This window comes from Meriones unguiculatus, chromosome 8 (genome assembly GCF_030254825.1).
Source record: "Meriones unguiculatus strain TT.TT164.6M chromosome 8, Bangor_MerUng_6.1, whole genome shotgun sequence".
In the NCBI taxonomy this organism is placed as follows: Eukaryota; Metazoa; Chordata; class Mammalia; order Rodentia; family Muridae; genus Meriones; species Meriones unguiculatus.
The window spans coordinates 22074343-22091894 of record NC_083356.1 but is presented as its reverse complement, the minus strand read 5'-3'; the positions used below and the strand labels follow the sequence as shown (position 1 = coordinate 22091894).

Below are 17552 nucleotides of genomic sequence, written 5' to 3'. Positions count from 1 at the left end.
CACACAGGTATCAGGCAGGCAGACACCTGCTTTGCCCCATCAAGGCCTGCAAGGGAAGGAGGGATGAGCTGTCCAGCCTCGCACAGCACCCTAGAAGGGCTACCGACTAGAAATCCGAGCCCATTCCCCATACTCCTTTGCCTTGCCACTGCCTGAGGCCCCTTAGCCCCGGAATCCTATCCAAGCAAGGTGTTCAAGGGCGTGCCCAAGAAAATAGGCACAACACACAGGTCGGATGCACACGCTCAAACCAATCTCTGGGGTTCCTTTGAAGACCAACATCCTGGGCGCCTCAGATTCCTGTCTGTCCCCCTCCAAGTCTACTGACCTGTGTGCAAAGCGCGCGCACACCCCCATTTACGCGTGTACCGCCTCAAGGGCCGACCACCCGGCCAGGTCAAGGCCACCGCACCAGGGACGGACGCATCCCCGCCCCATTCGATCGTGCCAGGCTGCAGCCACCGCGGCACTCACAGTTCCACCGGTAAGAGGCTGGGTCCCGCGCCGTCCACCCCTGCTCCCCCACGGGCAGGTCCGGTTACACTCAGGGCCCCGCCACGCTGGCGGAGCGGGCACACCCACGGGCCGCGCGGGGGCCTCTGAGTCCCATCCTCCCCGCGAGAAGTCCCCAGAGTGGCACTGTCTCCAAAACGCAGTCCCCGCTCATCCCGCCGCCCGGGTACCTCAGGAGCCCATGGCGCTGGCGACTGCAGGCGGGAGCAGGCGGCGCCGCAGCCCGGTATCCCCGCCACCTCTGGCGCGTCCTGAGCCCCGCCGAGGACCGCCGCGACGCGCCTGCGCAGTCGGAACGCCGCTGGCGGGGGCGGGGCCGGAGCGCGCCCGCTGAGGTCACTCGCGGAGCCTTAAAGGGGCCGCGCTCTGAGAATGCCCACGCGCGAATCTCGGGTCAGGAGGACGGCTCGGCCCTCTGGTTACTTGCAAACGCACTGGGAGAGACCCAAGCCCGGATGTCCGAATTCCACCCATCACAGTCGTGGGATGCACAGACTGACCCTCGGGGTACAGACTGCCCTGGACACTCACGGGCTGGCTAGCGCTTCAATTCTCTGAAGCCTTATCTGCGCCTACGCCGGAGGTGAAACGAGATCTAGTGGCCGTTTGCGAAGTGGAGGGTGGGTGTGGGACCATGGAACGGACTTCCACGGAGCGTTTTGTGTAGTTGCGCAAAATGAGGCTGCAAAGCACCAAAAGAGGCCTTTTCTTTCCACTCCACCCAGCTCCGGGGGAGCTGCCCCACCTCGTTCCAGGCAGCCTAACTAACCGACTTCTGGAGGTGTCATTCCAGCCCCCACCCCATTTTGATTTGTGAGGTCCCCACGTCTCACCCAGTTGAGTGAAATGCGTAATATGCAACCAAGTTTATTTTTATCTCCCGCTCCAACTGTCTGCCGACGCCTCTTACTTAAGAGGGCTCAGCCGCCTCCCCTTCCACACAAGTTTCTTCAAAGCATTCCCCCATCCTTGCTTCTAGTCTCCAAGCCAGGAGGTCTGAAACCATCTCTGAGTTCCCCTCTCCGTCCCGCGCCCCGCCCCGCCCCGCCCCGCCCCACCTGCTTGGGCAGGACATTCTGTATCCCTAGACTCTGACCTCCTCCCTCGTTCTGCACTGCTACCCTGTGGTCCAGGCTCTGCCCAGGTACTGTGAACTTCTTCTGAGACAGCTCCTATTTTCCAGCCTTGTCCTCTGCAGGTCTGTGTCAAGGTGGGAATCAGAAGGATTCCTTTAAAATAAAATCTAAGTCAGGGGAGCCAATGAGTGCTTGCTTAGCATTCACCAGACCCTGGGTTTGATCCTTTCACCACGATGACGATGAAGATGATAATGATGGTGATGGTGATGCCACAAAAGTTAAACTATAACACTTTGCCCAAAACCCTCCACTAGTTCCTCGTGTCATTCCAAATAAAAGCCAACATCTTCAGATGTTGGCACCGGTCTTAATCTAACATTCTCCCTCCCCGGTCTTGCCTGACCTTGGACACCTGGCCTCTTGCTGTCCCTACAGTCAGATGTAAGCATTCAGCTTCCAAGCCTTCCCCTTCTGCTGGGATTGCAGTTTCCCCAGCCATGCCTTCAAAGGCTTGCTCCGATGGCCTCACTTGGGAAATTGAGGCAGCATTGTTCTGAGACAGAGGTATCTCTTACCAGAGTTAAGATGGCTGCACCCTCACAGGCCCTCTGTAATCAACACATTCCTGTGTCCCGTTCTCCCAATAAAATTTAACTTCTAACATGTGTCCATTGTTTTTTTTCTTTTCTCTTATTTTTCATCTTCTTCCAGGAGAACGTAAGTTCCAGAAAGACTGTTGCATTAACTTTTTCTGGGGAGATGTAGACAGACACCACTCCCTCCAAGCAGGTGGGTACCCACAATGGACCAAAAAGATTCCACACAACTCTCCCTCGATGAACCAGTGAGTTTATGAACCAGTGAGTTTATTGGGCTTACTCAACCGGGCTGAGGGGTTACCGAGAGCTGGAATTGTGTGATTTCTCTGTGAGTTCAAGGCCAGCCTGGCCTGTGTAGCAAGTTCTAGGCTAGCCATGGCTACATTGTAAGACAGTTACTCAATAAATAAATAAATCTTTATTTATTTATTTATTTGGCGGTGGTGTCACATACCTTTGTTTGTTCGGTTTTGTTTTTCAAGACAGGGTTTCTCTGTGTAGCCTTGGCTATCCTGGACTTGCTTTGTAGACCAGGCTGGTCTCCAACTCTCAGAGATCCACCTGCCTCTGCCTCCCAGAGTGCTGGGACTACAGGCGCGCACCACCACACCCTGTAAAAAGTCCTTGCCCACAACTCTCACCATATCTACACCACAAACAAACCAGACCTGGTTTGATAGTCCCTGCCCTATGCGGAGCTGTTGGGCCAAACTCTACCCAAAACCAGATTCTTGGTCCCTGCACCCCAGGGGTACTTATGGTCCTCAACTTACAGAGGCCTTGTCTCGCAGGGGCACAGGCAGCTGGTGAGTATTTTTAGTCATGCATTGCCAGAAAAGGGCCCCCAAACAGAAAGTCACCTGACCTGGTGGCAGAGCTTTTGGCAGGTGGTGCTGGGGATCTGGGGCTGGCTGATCCTCTTTAGAAGGAAAAGCTCCTCTCACCACTTGGGCCTTCTAAAAAGATGAGGGCCAGCAAGCTGGCTCGGTGGTGAAGGCGCGTGCTGCCAGGATTGAGGACTGGAGTTAGAACTCTAGGACCCACGTGATGGAAAGAAAGAACGGGCCCCCAGTAGGGCATTGTGGCATGTGACTCCTGCCCCCCCTCCCCATACATACATAAACACAGAAATAAATAAGTGTGAAAACAAAGGTAACCACACATCTCCTCCCCTGCTGCATGGGAACTTATTCTCAACCTTCCGCCTGTTCTTTCTACTCAAAGATCTCTCATCTCTCGCCTTTCTTCTCTCAATTTCTGTGGCCAACACCCTGCTTCAGCCTGCTTCAAAGCCTAGGCCACTCACCTGCCCATCAATGAGGAAGAACCATCTTTCCCCGCCCGCAGTTCCACCCCCTTTCTATTCTGGGACCACCAGCTTCCTTTAGGGACCACAGCAGGCACCAGTTTCTTGTTCCTTTTCATCCTTATTCATTTCTCTTGCTACAGTGACTAGAACCCAGGGCCTCTGCGTGCAGGCCATGCTGCCGTACCACTGAGCTATGCCACAGCTACTATTCTGGTATATTTGTTTCGAGAAAGGGCCTCATTCTGTTGCCCAGTTTAGCCTGGAACTTAATATGTAGCCCACACCGGCCTCCAATTTCCTTAGCCTCCCAGACTGAGGGATTACAGACAGCTCCCTGTTCTGCTTAATTTGTCTTTTCCCTAAGGAAGCATTAGAAGCAACCTGGCAGCCACTGAAGAGAGGCTAAAGAAATTGAGTGATCCATACAATGGCATTCAGTGTAGATATTAAAACAACCTATCTTGTCTTTTTTTATTATTATTAATGTACACGCGTGTTTTGCCAGCATGCACATGCCTGGTGCCCTCAGAAGGTGCCAGGTCCTCTGGTCCTGGAGATGGTTATGAACTGCCATGTGGGGATTGAACCCAAGTCTTCTAAAATAGCAACATATATATATATGTATTAGGAATATTGTTGTATGATAAAGGCAGGAAAAGTTTGTGTGGCAGCCCGGCTTGAACTCCATTTTTTAAAAGTGCTGAAGGGAAAAGATTGGCAGGAGCTAAAGCAGATTGGCCATCAAAAGATCCTCCTAAGTGACAGGGTTATGAGTAGCGATTTTTTTTTTAACTTTCCAAAATTTGTTTTCAAAAGCATGTAATATTTTCAAACTTAGCGAAGAGTTATTTAAAGAAATGATGTGTTATCCCCATCTGTGTTTTCTCGTCACCGTGCATTACAATTCATCTGTCTGCCAGGGGACATAGAGGCTCTCTGGAGGGCAGGGATGCAGGGTCAGTTTATCTTTGCGTCCTCCCATGCCTGGCTTAGTAAATAGCCACCGACATTAAGTCTACTCCCTATGGGGAAGGGGACCTAAGCCCAATATAAGATTACTCCTCTTCCAGTCCACTCCTTGCTTCTGGTGGGGAAGTGAGGAGAGAGCAGAGGCCTCTGTTGTGCAAGCTGATGAGGGGCCCAGCCAGTCCACAGCCTCCGTGTCACCGTGTCACCGTGTCACCAGCGAGTCTCCAGGTACATGAAGGAGGCCCAGTCATGTGCTCAGAGCGTCAGTATGAGCAGCAGGCAGGAGTGCTTCCCAGCAGAGTGACCTTAGGCACATAGCTCTGCTGCTCTGAGCCTCAGTCTCCCCATCCGCCAGTATTTTTGCTGCTGTGTCCAGAGCAGAGGCTGCTGAGGCCCCCAATCCAAGAATCACCCCTTCTGGTCGCAGCAGACTGACACCTTCTGCAAAGCAAGCTAAGCACAGAGGCGATGTGCTCTCTTAAGTAGAAAGTACAAGGTGGAGGATTTGAGATTTGAGGGAGCACACAGTGCCAAAAGGGGTGCCTTTCTGTCAAGGTCCTTCCATCTCTTGCTCCCTCCCCCACTCCCTTTGTGTGTGTGTGTGTGTGTGTGTGTGTGTGTGTGGTATGTGTTGGCTACATTCCCAGCTGCCCTTTCACCCCACTGACTGAGAGTGTACCTCTTTCCCATGAATTCCACTCTGTCCCAGGATTACCTGATTGGCCTGGCTGGTGATAAGGGTCCCCATCTCTGAGCCAATCAGAGAAGAGAGGACATGCTGTGCATGATGAGGCCCCTCCCTGAGAAGCTGTAGGTGGAGAGAGCTCATTTGAACCCAGGGAGGGATTTGGTCAGTACCCTAAGAATGTCAGTATCACAGCCAGAAAGGAGAAGGGGCGCTGGGTAGGAAACCTTCCCAGAGGGGAAGCTGAGGTTACTCTCCCGGGGTCACCCCGAAAAGAAGGGCAGGGGTGGAACTGAAATGCAACCTTAACCAGAGCAGAGAAACAGGAAGTAGGGCAGAGCCACCAGGACAGGGAGGCTTGTAGCCTGCACAATGGCCAAGCCACCTGGTTTGAACTCCAGCTCTGACACTGACAGGCAGAGCAACCTCAGGCAAGACTTTAAGGTCCTGCCAAACCTCTGTTTCCTAAGCTGTACCAGAAGCCCTCTTTCAGGGCCAGGGCCAGTCTGGTTAGATGAAAGTATGCCTGTAACAACAGCACTTGAGAAGTGGAGGCAGAAGTTTGAGAGTTCAAATCCAGCTTTAGATACATAGCAAGTTCAAGTACATGAGACCCTGTACTGAAAAAAAAAAAAAAAAAAGAGGAAAGCTGCTTGTAGCCGCTCACACCTGTAATCCTGACAGTTAGGAGGCTGAAGTAGGAGGATTGTCACAAGTTGGGAGAAGCCGACCTAGACAAAATAGTGTGTTCAGGTTACCCTGGCCTACACAGGGAAAGCCTGTCTCAACAGAGAGAGGGGCTGGTAAGTGGCTCAGTAAGGAAAGGTGCTTGCTGCCCAGGCCTGGCCACCTGTGTTCAATCCTGAGACCTGACATGTGAAAGGAAAGGAGAGGCTCCTGCAAGCTGTCTTTTGACACATGTGCACACACAAAATAAATATAATAAAAAGTGGGGAAAGAGACAAGAGGAGAGGAAGAGAGACTAGGGAAGGTAAGAAGAGGAAAGAAAAGAGCTGGGCTCAGCAAGATGTTGAAAGTTCAAGACTAGCTTGGGCTACAGAGTGAGTTCAAGGCTAGCTAAGGCAATTTAGTGAGATCTGTTGCGTTTGTTTTTAAACTCTATTTTATTTGGGGTATTTAAGCCTCTACCTCTCTAGCACCAACCCTTTAAATGTAGGTTAAGAGAGAAAAGGTTAGTGGGGAGAGGGGTCACAGATCCCTTTACTTCTTCCGGCTCTTTAGGGTCGATGGGTTCTTTGGGGCTATAGCAAGCTCTGTCAACAGCAAATGCAGCAAGCAGTCTCCTCCAAGCTGCTGTACTGAAATATTTCTCCCTATCAGTCCTCCAAGCCTCCGCACTGTCTGTCTGACCTCTCCAAACTGTCAACACCTTCTCTTTCTGTTGGCTCAGAGTCCTAAACCACATCCCTCTGTGTGCTGCATGAGGCAGGCCCTTATCAGCTGGCAAAGACCACACCCCACAGGAGGCAGTTATCAGCTGTGGACAAATTAAAGGCCAAACTAAAATCCCACACTTGGGATTAAAACAAAAATATATTGACGTAACATAACTGAGGTTTGTTTTTGTTTGTTTGTTTGTTTGTTTGTTTGTTTTGTTTTGTTTTTTAAGAAACCAAAACTTCCGTTACAGAGTACTAATGTTTTCACTTGCTTGGCAGGGTCTTAGGTTCAGTTCCCAGTACAGAAAGAGAACATAAGGCTCAGAGAGATGGCCCAGTGCTTAAGAACACTTGTTGCTCTTGCACGGATCAGAGTTCAGTTCCCAGCACCCACGTCAGGCAGCTCACAACCACCTGTAACTCCAGCTCCAGAGACCCTGACACCTTCTTGGGGCCTCTACAGGCACCTGTGTACATGTGACATATACAGATACCCACGTACACATAAATATAAAGAAATCTTGTTTGTTTGTTTATTTGTTTTGGTTTTTGGTTTTTCAAGACAGCATTTCTCTATGTAGTTTTGGCTATCCTGGACTCACTTTGCTGGCCTTGAACTCACGGCGATCCACCTGCCTCTGGCTCCCTGAGTGCTTGGGTTTACAGGCATACACCACCACGCCCAGCTAAATAAATCTTCCTTCACCAAAGAAAAAATGTTATTCACAACACACATCCTGGGTATCTCATCTGTGCAAACTGTGTACAATTTAAAATATGTCTCTGTGTAACCTTGGCTATCCTGGAACTCACTCTGTAGACCAGGCTGGCCTTGAACTCAAGAGATCTACCTGCCTCTGCCTCCTCCAGTGCCGGGATTAAAGGTGTGCACCCAGCTGGCAATTTCTTTGTTTAAGCTATTTTATGGGCACTCTTTTAATCTCAGAACTCCAGAGGCAGAGGCAGGTGAATTCTTGTGAGTTCAGCTGGTTTATATAGCAAGGTTCAGGCCAACCAGGGCTACAGAATGAGACACTCAAACAAAGAGAAAGAATTCTTATTTTATTAATTATGTGTATGTGTGTACATGCATCTATGTGTGGTTGTGTGCAGTTGACTGCAGAGGCCACAGGGGTCAGATCCTCTGGAGTTGCATAGTTATAGGCAGCTGTGAGCCTCACACCCTTTGTGAGTGCTGGGACCCAAACTCAGAAGAGGGCTTCAGATCCCCTGGCACCGGAGTTAGAGGTTCACAGAGCTTTGTTCACTTAACAAACAACAGTGACTGAAACCGAGGCACAGGGACGCAATGTTACTCTGCAAATGTCACCCTGAGTGAGTGACCCTGCACACAGCAAGTGTAATGGCTAATTGTGAGATGAATCTGGGACACTTTCCCATCATCCAACCTGGGGACGGGTCAACAAGAGAGAACTCAGGCAACCCTTCTTGTTGAGGTGGTGACATTTAGGACACAGATGATCACCAGGAAGCAGAACAAAGACTGATGAACTCTGTGTTTCCAGGTTGCACCCATACCTGTCCACACGGTGCTGGAGAGGTGAAGCCCTTGCACTGACAGACAAGCTCATGGAGGCAGGTCCAGGGGCTGATCCTCTAGGGGCTGAGAGCCGGAAACACAGCCCTCCGGAAAGGAAGCTGATGGCTAATCCTTGTCAACTTGAAGGGATTTAGAACCTCTGGGCCTAACTCCAGACACCTCCGGGTGTGGCTCTAGGAAGGTTTAACTGAAGAGGGCAGCATCGGCCTATAAGCTGGACAGAGAGAGACAACCTGCCGGAGCACCGCCATTTATCTCTGGGCTTCCTGAGTGTGGGCACAACGCGCCTGATGCCATGACGCTCCCATCACGACGGCCTATAACCCCACTGTAGGAGCCCAGAGGAATCTTCCCTTAAGCTTCCTCTGTCTGGTATTTTGTTACAACAGGAAGAAAAGCGACTAACACAAGAGAGGTTCCCCTGCAGGCCGGGGATGTGTAGGGAGCTGAGGGGAGAGTCCTGGAGACCTGGATGCCCCAAGTCTCAGCCTGCCCAGGGTAAAACCTGGATGGTTTCACTTCAAAGCACGGGTGGGGCTCACTAGAATCACAGGTGCTTTGTAGGTGCAGAACTGAAAGGCCCCAGGGTGGTGTAATTACCTGGGAAGCATCCTCCAAAGGGAGGGGAGGAGCCAGGCTGCCACCTACTAGCGCCTTGGTGGGGGTCTCCGGGGGAGCTTCCTTAAAGGGGCAGCGTTCTTCACTACAGCCCTAGGATGGGTCTGTAACATCAACAAAACTGCTCACTGGCTGCGTGGAACACCGTCCAATCCTATCAGCCTTCAGTGAACGGGCACCCGGCTGTGTATCCTGTCTCAAGAGAATGAAGGAGTCCTGGGACTGGAGAGATGGCTCAGTGGTTAAGGGTGCAACCTACTCTTCGGGACGGACGCCCTGAGCTTTGTTCAGTGTCCTCTCCAGCTTCTGGGTACCCGCCCACACATTTGATATACACTCACATGGACACATACACTCAAATAAATAAATAAATAAGTAATTCAAGGAGCTAAAGGGAGAAGGGTCAGCTTCTTCTTTTCCACCAGCCTCAACTTTATTTGAACCCGTTGACCATCACCCGTGTTCCAGCCCCCTCCAACATGCTCTGTCCCTCCAGTAGAGCCCCTCCCTGGCCCATTTCCTACCTTTCCTGCTCTCACATCCTCCAGAAATAAACCCCAAAGCTTCCAGATCTCCCTCTCCCAGTCTGCTGGCAGTTCAAGCATCCTTGCCTCCGGCCTGGATGGCGGCCTTAACTCCCTAGCCCTTCTTCCTTCCTCCAGTCTCCCCCGCCTACTCCTGTGCTCAAATGAACATCCATCATGTCTGCTCCAACTCACAGAGGAGCTGATGTAAAGTCAGGGGAGTGGGCACTGAGGTGGCCAAGCAGAGGGAAGACGGCAGCACCTGAGGGGCATGAATGCTCCTCTTACAGATGAGGAAGCCGGGGCTCTGGGAGATGAGCTGACTGGGGGTATCCACTAGTGCCTGTGATCTTAGCTAAGATAGGATTGCTGTACATTTAAATATATATTCTTTATTTTTATTTTATGTGCATTGGTGTTTTGCCAGAGACCCTGGAAGTGGAGTTACAGACAGTTGTGGGTGGCCACGTGGGTGCTGGGAATTGAACCCCAGTTGTCTAGAAGAGCAGCCAGTGCTCTTAACCACCAAGCCATTCCTCCAGCCTCAGGGATCGCTGTATATTTAAGGCTAGCCTGGGCTACAGAGTAAGAGGACAGAGTAAGACACTGCTCACGGCAGAGAGAGCTCAGCGGTCAGGAGCACTGGCTGCTCCCACAGGAAGCTGGAGTTTGGTTCCTAGAACCCACATCAAGTGGCTGTAAGGGAGCCAACACGACCTTTCTGGCCTCCACAGGCACCTTCAGGAACACGTGCACACACACCAACGAAGACAAAAATTTGAAAAATTAAAGAGAGAAAGGGTTGGAGGAAATCACTGCCAAGTTTCTGTTGCCCGAACATGAATACCTGAGTTCCATGCCCAGCACACACCTATCAACACCAATGCTGGGTAAGTGGAGGCATGCTGGTGTCAATGTAGCCATTCAGAGAGGTTGGAGTTGAGTGACACCCTCTCTCAGAAAATAACATGAAGAGCAATAGAGGAAGACCCTCACCATCAATCCCTGGCCTCCACAAGAATGCATATCTACATGCCTTTTGCATGTCCATGTGTGAGTGTATACACACACTCACTTGTTTTTGTCTCTCTTGTTTTTAAAGATGATCTACTTGCAGATAGGAAGTAGACGAGCCTTCTGGATTCATTCAGGTCCACATTTACATAATGTGACCTCAGCCTCCTCAGTTGCCATGGATTGCTTAACGCTTCCCACTGTCCTTCCCCCAACACCCCCAAAAATGTCAAATGAGACCTTTTCTCCACATTGTTTCCCAGGCTGAGAACAATGCTCGCTCACTCAGCTCCACCAAACCTCCCATTTCAAGGTTCAGGCCAAGCATCGTCTCCTCATACACCATCCCTTCTTCCCTTGACCCTGCTTGACAGGGGCCGCCCACACGATCCTCCGTGCTGTTGGTGGAACCCTGGGCCTCACATAGGCTGGGCAGGAGCTTTATCTATCACTGACACACAAGCCCCGACCAGCTCACAGTGCATTCTAGCAGGAGATGAGCCACCTTCCTCACCAGAGTCTTTCCCTTGACAACCATGTGCAGGCGCCTGGCTAGAGCGAAGGTTCGGAGACCAGGCTGTGGAGCAGGGTCCCCTTTTATTGCTTTGGCGTCTGTAACCAGATGAGAGATTATGAGACACTAGCTGTGCTCGGTTGTCACGGCTCGGCACTGATGCCCCGTGTCCGGTTACACTCTTATTTATTCCTGACAGTTCTTGGAAGCTGGCATCACCAACCTCACCTCCCACAAGAGGAAACTCAGATGGCGTCCGGGGTCACAGAGAGGACACCTACTTCTCTGGAATCCATCCCCTGCTCCTCCTCTGGCCTGCACATGGCAAATATCTCTGAGCCCCACAGTGATGTTTGCTGCGTGAGTGACAGTGACTCACCGGATGGCATGGCTGCCCTCGGTCTGAGTAAAACTTCCTGGTGTCTGTTTATTTGGCCTGAATAATTAACCATGGTCAATGTGTCCTCTGGCTTCACTTCCCTCATATGGCCACGGAAGAGTAGGCAACAGGGTCAAGGGAGGATCAGGGCTGGTTCTGACTGCAACTGCTTTGGGTGTTAGCTTTTGTTTTGGGGGGACAGGGTCTCCTTATCTGTACCCCAGGCTCATACCACAATGCACTGGTTACCACAACCCAACCTGCTTTGATTCCAGTTAATAAGGGCTCTCTACGTAGGAACAGCTCACCTCCAGATAAATGAAGCCAAACCGGGAGATGGCACACTAACTCACTGAAACTGATGAGCCAGCCACTCCGTGGATGACTTCAAGTCACGTTCTCGCTCCCTACTCTCACAACACATCAAGATACACCCTAAGGACAAGGAAACACGATTTTTAAATTACTTACTCCGTATGTGTATTTTAAAATTTATTTGTGTATCCTCAAGACCTCACTATGAAACTCACTATGGAACTATGTAGACCAGGCCTGCCTCTGCCTCCCCGATGCTGAGAGTGAAGGCATCCACCACCATGTTTGGCTAGGGGTTTATTTTTTTATGGCAATATTAATATTAGAAGTGTTTTGGATCTTCAAGTTTCTAATTATATTTTGTAAAATTTGTGTCAGAGAGAGAGAACAGGACATGGCACAGACAACTCTCAGGAGTAGGTTCTCTCCCTCCAAATGGGTAGCCTGGGAACTGAACTCAGGTTGTCAGCCTTGCTACCTTTATTCTCAGCACTACCACCCCCAGCCCTGTTCTGAATCTTAAACGTACTCGAGAATATAGCAAAAATAGAAACGTTAGAGCCATTAAGAACCACAACTCAAGCCGGGCATGGTGGTGCACGCCTTTAATCCCAGCCCTCGGGAGGCAGAGGCAGGCGGATCTTCGTGAGTTCATGAGTTCGAGGACAGCCTGGTCTACAAAGTCCAGGACAGCCAGGGCTATTACACAGAGAAACCTTGTCTCAAACAAAACAAAACAAAACAAAAAATCAACAGGAGGGTGGAGGTCAAGGCCATTCTCAGCCTCACGTTGAGTCAGTGAGCAGCCAGGGCTACAAGAGACCCAGTCTCAAACCACCACCTCTTCTCCAAAACAAAAAGCACCCTACAGTTCCCACTGTACAATATGAGAAAACTATGAAGGAAGCAGGTAAGCTTTCCATTTCCATTTTCTCAGGGCCACGCTGTGGCTCTGGACCTTCTGGGCAGGGAAGGGCAGAGCCGCCATCTCCCCCGCACCCCAGCCAGCAAGGGTGCATGAATGAAATGGCACTTCTCAGGGCAAACAGCTGCCTACCTGCTCCCCATTCAACCTTCAATTCCCCGGCTTTGGGTGGGTAACCATCCCTGTTCCAGACACACACAAGAGGGACTAGCAGGAGACCCTCGGGGTGGGGGAGCTTTGAAAGACCTCCTGGGGTGCCCACCCCTCCCAGGGCACACCTAGGATAAAACCTATAGCAAAATGGCCCCTGAGTTACGAAGACACGGTTTACATGCAGTGAGACAAAGACAACACGCATCAGGACCTCACCAGGGCCAGTGGGGATCACCCCTCCCAGAACTCCACAGTCAGTGGAGAGGTCACCAAGAGGCCTGGGCTCTGTCACCAAGGCCGTGACTACAGGCTGGTTTCTGGTTGAGAAACAAGTGTCCCAAACCCACAGAACTCCCCTGTAGATAACATGAAATACTGGGCCGGGGGGGGGGGCACACCCCAGAGCCTTGCCTTTCATGATACAGACCCCGCACCATCTTGAGTGCACTCCTCAGCCAGCAGTCAGAGGTCAGAGGTCAGAGGCTGTACTGTGTCCCTTGAGTTCTCAAAGGCCCCTGGACATACCACGTGACAACAGGTCACAATGGTCAGCCACAGCTGCCTCCTTTCTGATGTGCTGTCCCTGCTAAGTCAGCTGAGGAGAAACCCCAAGAGCAAAGAGGTGGACAAAGGGTGGCCTACGTCACTTTGTCCTTTTCTACTTTATTACTTCAAATTAACAACCACAATAAAGCTCAAAAAAGTCCAATATTTACACAGGAAAAAAGTACAAAATTCCCCCCAAAGTTCTTCAGTAATTTTTTTTTTCAGTTTTTTAAATTACAAAGTAATAAAAAGTTTTCCTCTTTAATTAAAAAAAAAAAGAAGGGGAAAAAGAGGTAAATAAATTAGGAAATACACACACCGAAAAAACAAACAAAAATAAAATTAAAACAAAAAAAAAAAAAAACAAAGTAAAACAAAACAAAACAAAAAAAAAAACAAAAAAAAAAACAACAGGTGTTAACCAGGAAGGGAAAATTCAACACTTAGCCCTGACCCAGGGTCCTCCTCGGAAGTCAGGCCTGGGAAAAAGGGTGACCACAGGTGACTGTAGGACCAGGGAACTGACCCAGAGCCCGCGCCGTCTGGGAGCAGGCTCCAAGAACTTGCCTAAGATCAGGAATGGAAGATGGGGGTGCCACACACTGGCATCTGGGGACAGGTGGTGGCAAGGACTCTATGCCCTGAGGGATGTGGAGGTCATTGTCCCCCCCCACCTTGACTTTAGGGGGATGAGAACAGAAACTTGGCCAGGCAGGTGCTGGCAGGACACCTGCTGCTCTGGAAAATACAGGTCTTTCTCTCTTTCTCTCTCTCTCACACACACTCAACACAAACACACACACACACACACACACACACACACACACACACACACACGCACACGGCATCATGGCCGCCATCCACTGCACCCTCCAGGTCTCTGCAGAGAGGTGACAGGTCAGGGAACCAGGATGCTCAAGAGGGACGTTGGGAAAGCCCAATACGAAACTGGCCACTGTCACTGCCGAGGGGCTGCCGGCCGTGTGTGTCTCCTTGGATCCAAGGCTCAGGAAATCTCACGGAACTTGTCTTTGACTGGCCAAACCACTCCCCGACCCGAGCTCTTCAGGCACCTCCGACGCCCGGCCCGTGGCAGGTGGTGGTGAGGACAGGTGGCCATTGGAGTGTGACCCAATGTCGGCAGAGGAGTGCTGGCAGCCTTCGGGTTGGAAGCAGTGAGCGAGGCGAGGGGACAAGAATCCTCAGTGCTTGGGACATCTTGTGTTTTTGCCATTGGCAAAATAAATCAAAGAAACAAAATTCATTGTCGACTTTGTGCTGGGTTGTGGGTTTTTTCTGTTTTTTTTTTGTTTCGTTTTTTTTCCTTTTTGTTCATTTAAGTGGTTCTTTCTTTCTGTCCTTTGTTTATTTTTATTTTATTGTAATTTATTTCATTTTTTTTTCTTTTAAAAGAAAATGCAGTGAAGACACTAGAAGGGAAATAAACACGTCTGGTCAGTGCCTGGCTGCCTCAGTCTGCTCAGCCACCAGATCCCCTTCTTGTCCCTCTTGGAGCCCAGGGTCTGGTTTTAGGCCCAGCACATAGTGCTCCACTAACCCAAGAGGGGGAACTTTTCTCCTTTGCCCTGGTGGGCCAAGCGGCCATCCCAGCCACTTGTCTGCCTGAAATGGACTAGGGGGAGTTTCTACAGAGTGCAATCTGTTTAAGGAACCCTGGTGTGAAGCCACACCCCTTAATGAGTGAGCTACTGCCTGTTGACAGCCATTCTCCAGGGAGCTCAGTCCCTAGCTAATACTACCAGAGGCACCTGTGGCCCCTTCCCCAAACCAGGCTGATGTATGTGTATTTCAGTACCAAGCCTCAGGTAGCCACAGGCAGTCCAGGCCCAATTCGCCTTGGCCAGGGAGCCTTTCCTGGGCATAAAAACACCAAGGTCCTTCTATATTCTGGCCCCTTTTAGGCTTTGCACAAACTAGCTTTAATAACAGCTAAATGGCAGAGGCAGGCTAACACCCCAGAAGTCCATGTGTGGCCAACAGCCTGGTCTCTCCCGGGAGCCACGAGGACAGAAGAACTCAGGGCTAAAATAGGGTTTCCCAGAAGTGTTACTACGCACAAACTCGGCAGTGTCTGTAGGAAGCCATAGCCTGGACGGCAGGTTTTCAAATCTAAAGCTTCCGTGAAGAGACCTGGATGGGGGAGGGGGACCTCCACAGTGCCACCTGTCACTTCCTCCACTTCATGTACCACTCGGTTTCCTCCTACCCGGGGGCCCAGCAGTAGACACTTACCTAAGCAAAACACTGGTCCGTGGTGGCTCTCCTCATTTCCCAAGATGGTCAAATGGCACGCTTGTCTTCAAGGGGGTGGGCAGAGAGATGGGGGAGGTTTCAAGACAAGTCCTTACGCAGATGGCCTAGGTCATTCCCCAAATCTCTCCCACCTTGAGCTGCATCTGTCACAGCGGGCCCCTCAATCTGAGGGCAAGCTGTGTGATGTCAGGGGTCTGAGGCTGCCCCTGGCCTTATAGCTAGAGCACTCTTGGAGGCCAACCATGATTTAATCTCAGTCTGGGTCCACAGAGGTTTGTCTCCCACAGGCAGGAGGGGACAGAGCTACCTTTTTGCTGTTGTTCTTTTGTTTTGTTTCTCCTGATAGGGTTTCTCTGTGTAGCCCTGACTGTTCTGGAACTCACTCTGTAGACCAAGCTGGCCTCGAATCCAGAGATCCACCCACCTCTGCCTCCCTAGTGCTGGAATTAGAGGTGTGCACCACCACAGCGAGGGCTGTGCCAAGCCCCTTTCCCTACATTCTGAGTCCAAACGTAGCCATTAAGTGGGTCTACCAGACAGGACCTCTTCCCCTCCCCCACACCTTGCTGTTATCAGTGCTGATGGGAACTGCTGAGAGCTTCCTCATGGCAAGGCATCATGCAAAGGACTTTTCTGAGCCCACCTCCACCACCCATCACCAACCCAGACTGGGTCCTGACAGTGACTGCTTACCACCAGGAAAACCTCCACTCTGTCCCTGAGAGGCTTGGAAGGGCAGCTCACCTGTGAGGCTGCAATCCGGGAGACCTCTTGCCGCCCAGTGAGGTCTGAAGAGGAGACGTTGGCAGGCGCACCTCTGTGGAGTCTCATGCTCACCTTCCTCTCCCGGTCGGCCCGTGAGATCGCTCTGGGAGAAGTATTGCCTGGAGGGAGGGCAGGGAGCCCAGTGTGGGCACAAGCGGCCCCCTAACCTCCTTAGGCCCAGCCCAAGGCTCAAGTCCCCCTACTGACCAGCTTGTTGGATGCGGGAGGCCGGGGTGGAAGCCACAGGCTCGGCTGCGCTTCGGAGTCGGTTGGCGGTGGCCCCCGCGGGCGGGCCAGGGGGCAGGGCTCTGGTCGCGGACCCCCGCAACTGCCCCATCCTCTCTTCCCGTTCGTGTTCTCGTCGCTCCCGGTCTACGTCCTCGGGATTCCGGGCTGCACCCTACAGGAACACGAGAAGGGGAGGTGAGTCAGGCCTGTGAGGATGCTACGATATGACCCAGAACCCTGGCGAGACAGGACAGGAGCGAGAGGTGGGTGATCAGCTCAAGGAAGCTGGTTCACCTCGTTCCCACACCCCAAGAGGGCCGGAGCTTATCCTAGACCACAGCACACAGGGACCAAGCCACCCAACACCTAGAAGAGGAAGCTGCCATGGCGGAGAAGCAGAGAGCGCTCAGCCTGTCCTGGCTGACATCTTCAGGATGACTAAGGGTACATCTTGCTCTTTCAACTTGGCCCCCCACCCCCCTCTATGTTCTCAACCAAGCAGGAAGGGCATTCAGAGGCCCAACTGGATGACAGACAGACCATACCCATAGGAGAAAGGCAGGTTCAGAGTCACAGCTCCAGTGAAGGCAGAGCCAGCACTGGGCCAAGGTCCCCCGGTGCCCAATCACAGGGCCACCTTTCCCTGGCTCTTGGACCCAGCCATCGCTCCTACCATGGCATGACAGCCAAGAGACCTAGGGGACCCCATTAATGCTGTCACCTGGAAGCCCAGGGGATAAAGAAAGAAGCCTAGAGGATCCGTGGAGGAAAGAGGTCCTCAGGCAAAGCTAGAGAAGATGCCTTGGCCCCCAGGGGGCCTGTCCTATAAGCTGCCATCCCAAGTCCAAGAAGAAGGGAGAAAGGACCAGAAAGAAACACAATGTGGGAGCAGCGCCTGGCTGAGTTACCTAGCTGGTCCTGGGGCCGTCCACAGGGAAGGGCAGGGGGCTGGCAGAAGGGGGGCCGCATCTGTGGAGGAGAGAGCTACAGGCTGAGTGGGGAGCCTGCTCAGGGGCCGAGGGTATGGGTTCTGCAAATGCTGTCTTTCCAGGTACTGGCTAAGAGGCCCTGCTGCTCTGGGGAACATGGAGGCCGCTGTCTTCAAGGACCCCTAGACCGAATGGCTTGATTGAGGATGATCCCTGAGTCCTATGGGGGAGGAGCCAAGCCAGGCAGGCTCAC

General features: G+C 51.8%; 2 protein-coding genes across 7 annotated transcripts in view; both read right to left on the bottom strand.

Moving 5' to 3' along the window:
- Positions 1–807, bottom strand: part of Tmem184b (transmembrane protein 184B) — a 41789-nt gene extending 40982 nt beyond the window's left edge. The window contains exon 1 of one of the 4 annotated variants that reach the window (XM_060389046.1): positions 684–807. The gene's annotated coding sequence lies outside the window, so the exon portion shown is untranslated. Of the gene's footprint in view, positions 1–474; positions 648–683 lie in introns of those variants that run through there. The other 3 variants (XM_060389047.1, XM_060389049.1, XM_060389048.1) reach the window with 3 other exon arrangements.
- Positions 808–13200: 12393 nt separating this feature from the next.
- Csnk1e (casein kinase 1 epsilon) overlaps positions 13201–17552 on the bottom strand; it is a 37656-nt gene continuing 33304 nt past the window's right edge. For 2 of the 3 annotated variants that reach the window (XM_060389042.1, XM_021661615.2), the window contains exons 8-11: positions 16350–16542; positions 16122–16261; positions 15357–15421; positions 13201–14533 (exon numbers count right to left, since the gene is read on the bottom strand). In XM_060389042.1, the coding sequence (XP_060245025.1) occupies positions 15389–15421; positions 16122–16261; positions 16350–16542 (366 nt within the window). In that variant the 3' untranslated portion in view covers positions 13201–14533; positions 15357–15388. Of the gene's footprint in view, positions 14534–15356; positions 15422–16121; positions 16262–16349; positions 17340–17552 lie in introns of those variants that run through there. The other variant, XM_060389043.1, reaches the window with a different exon arrangement.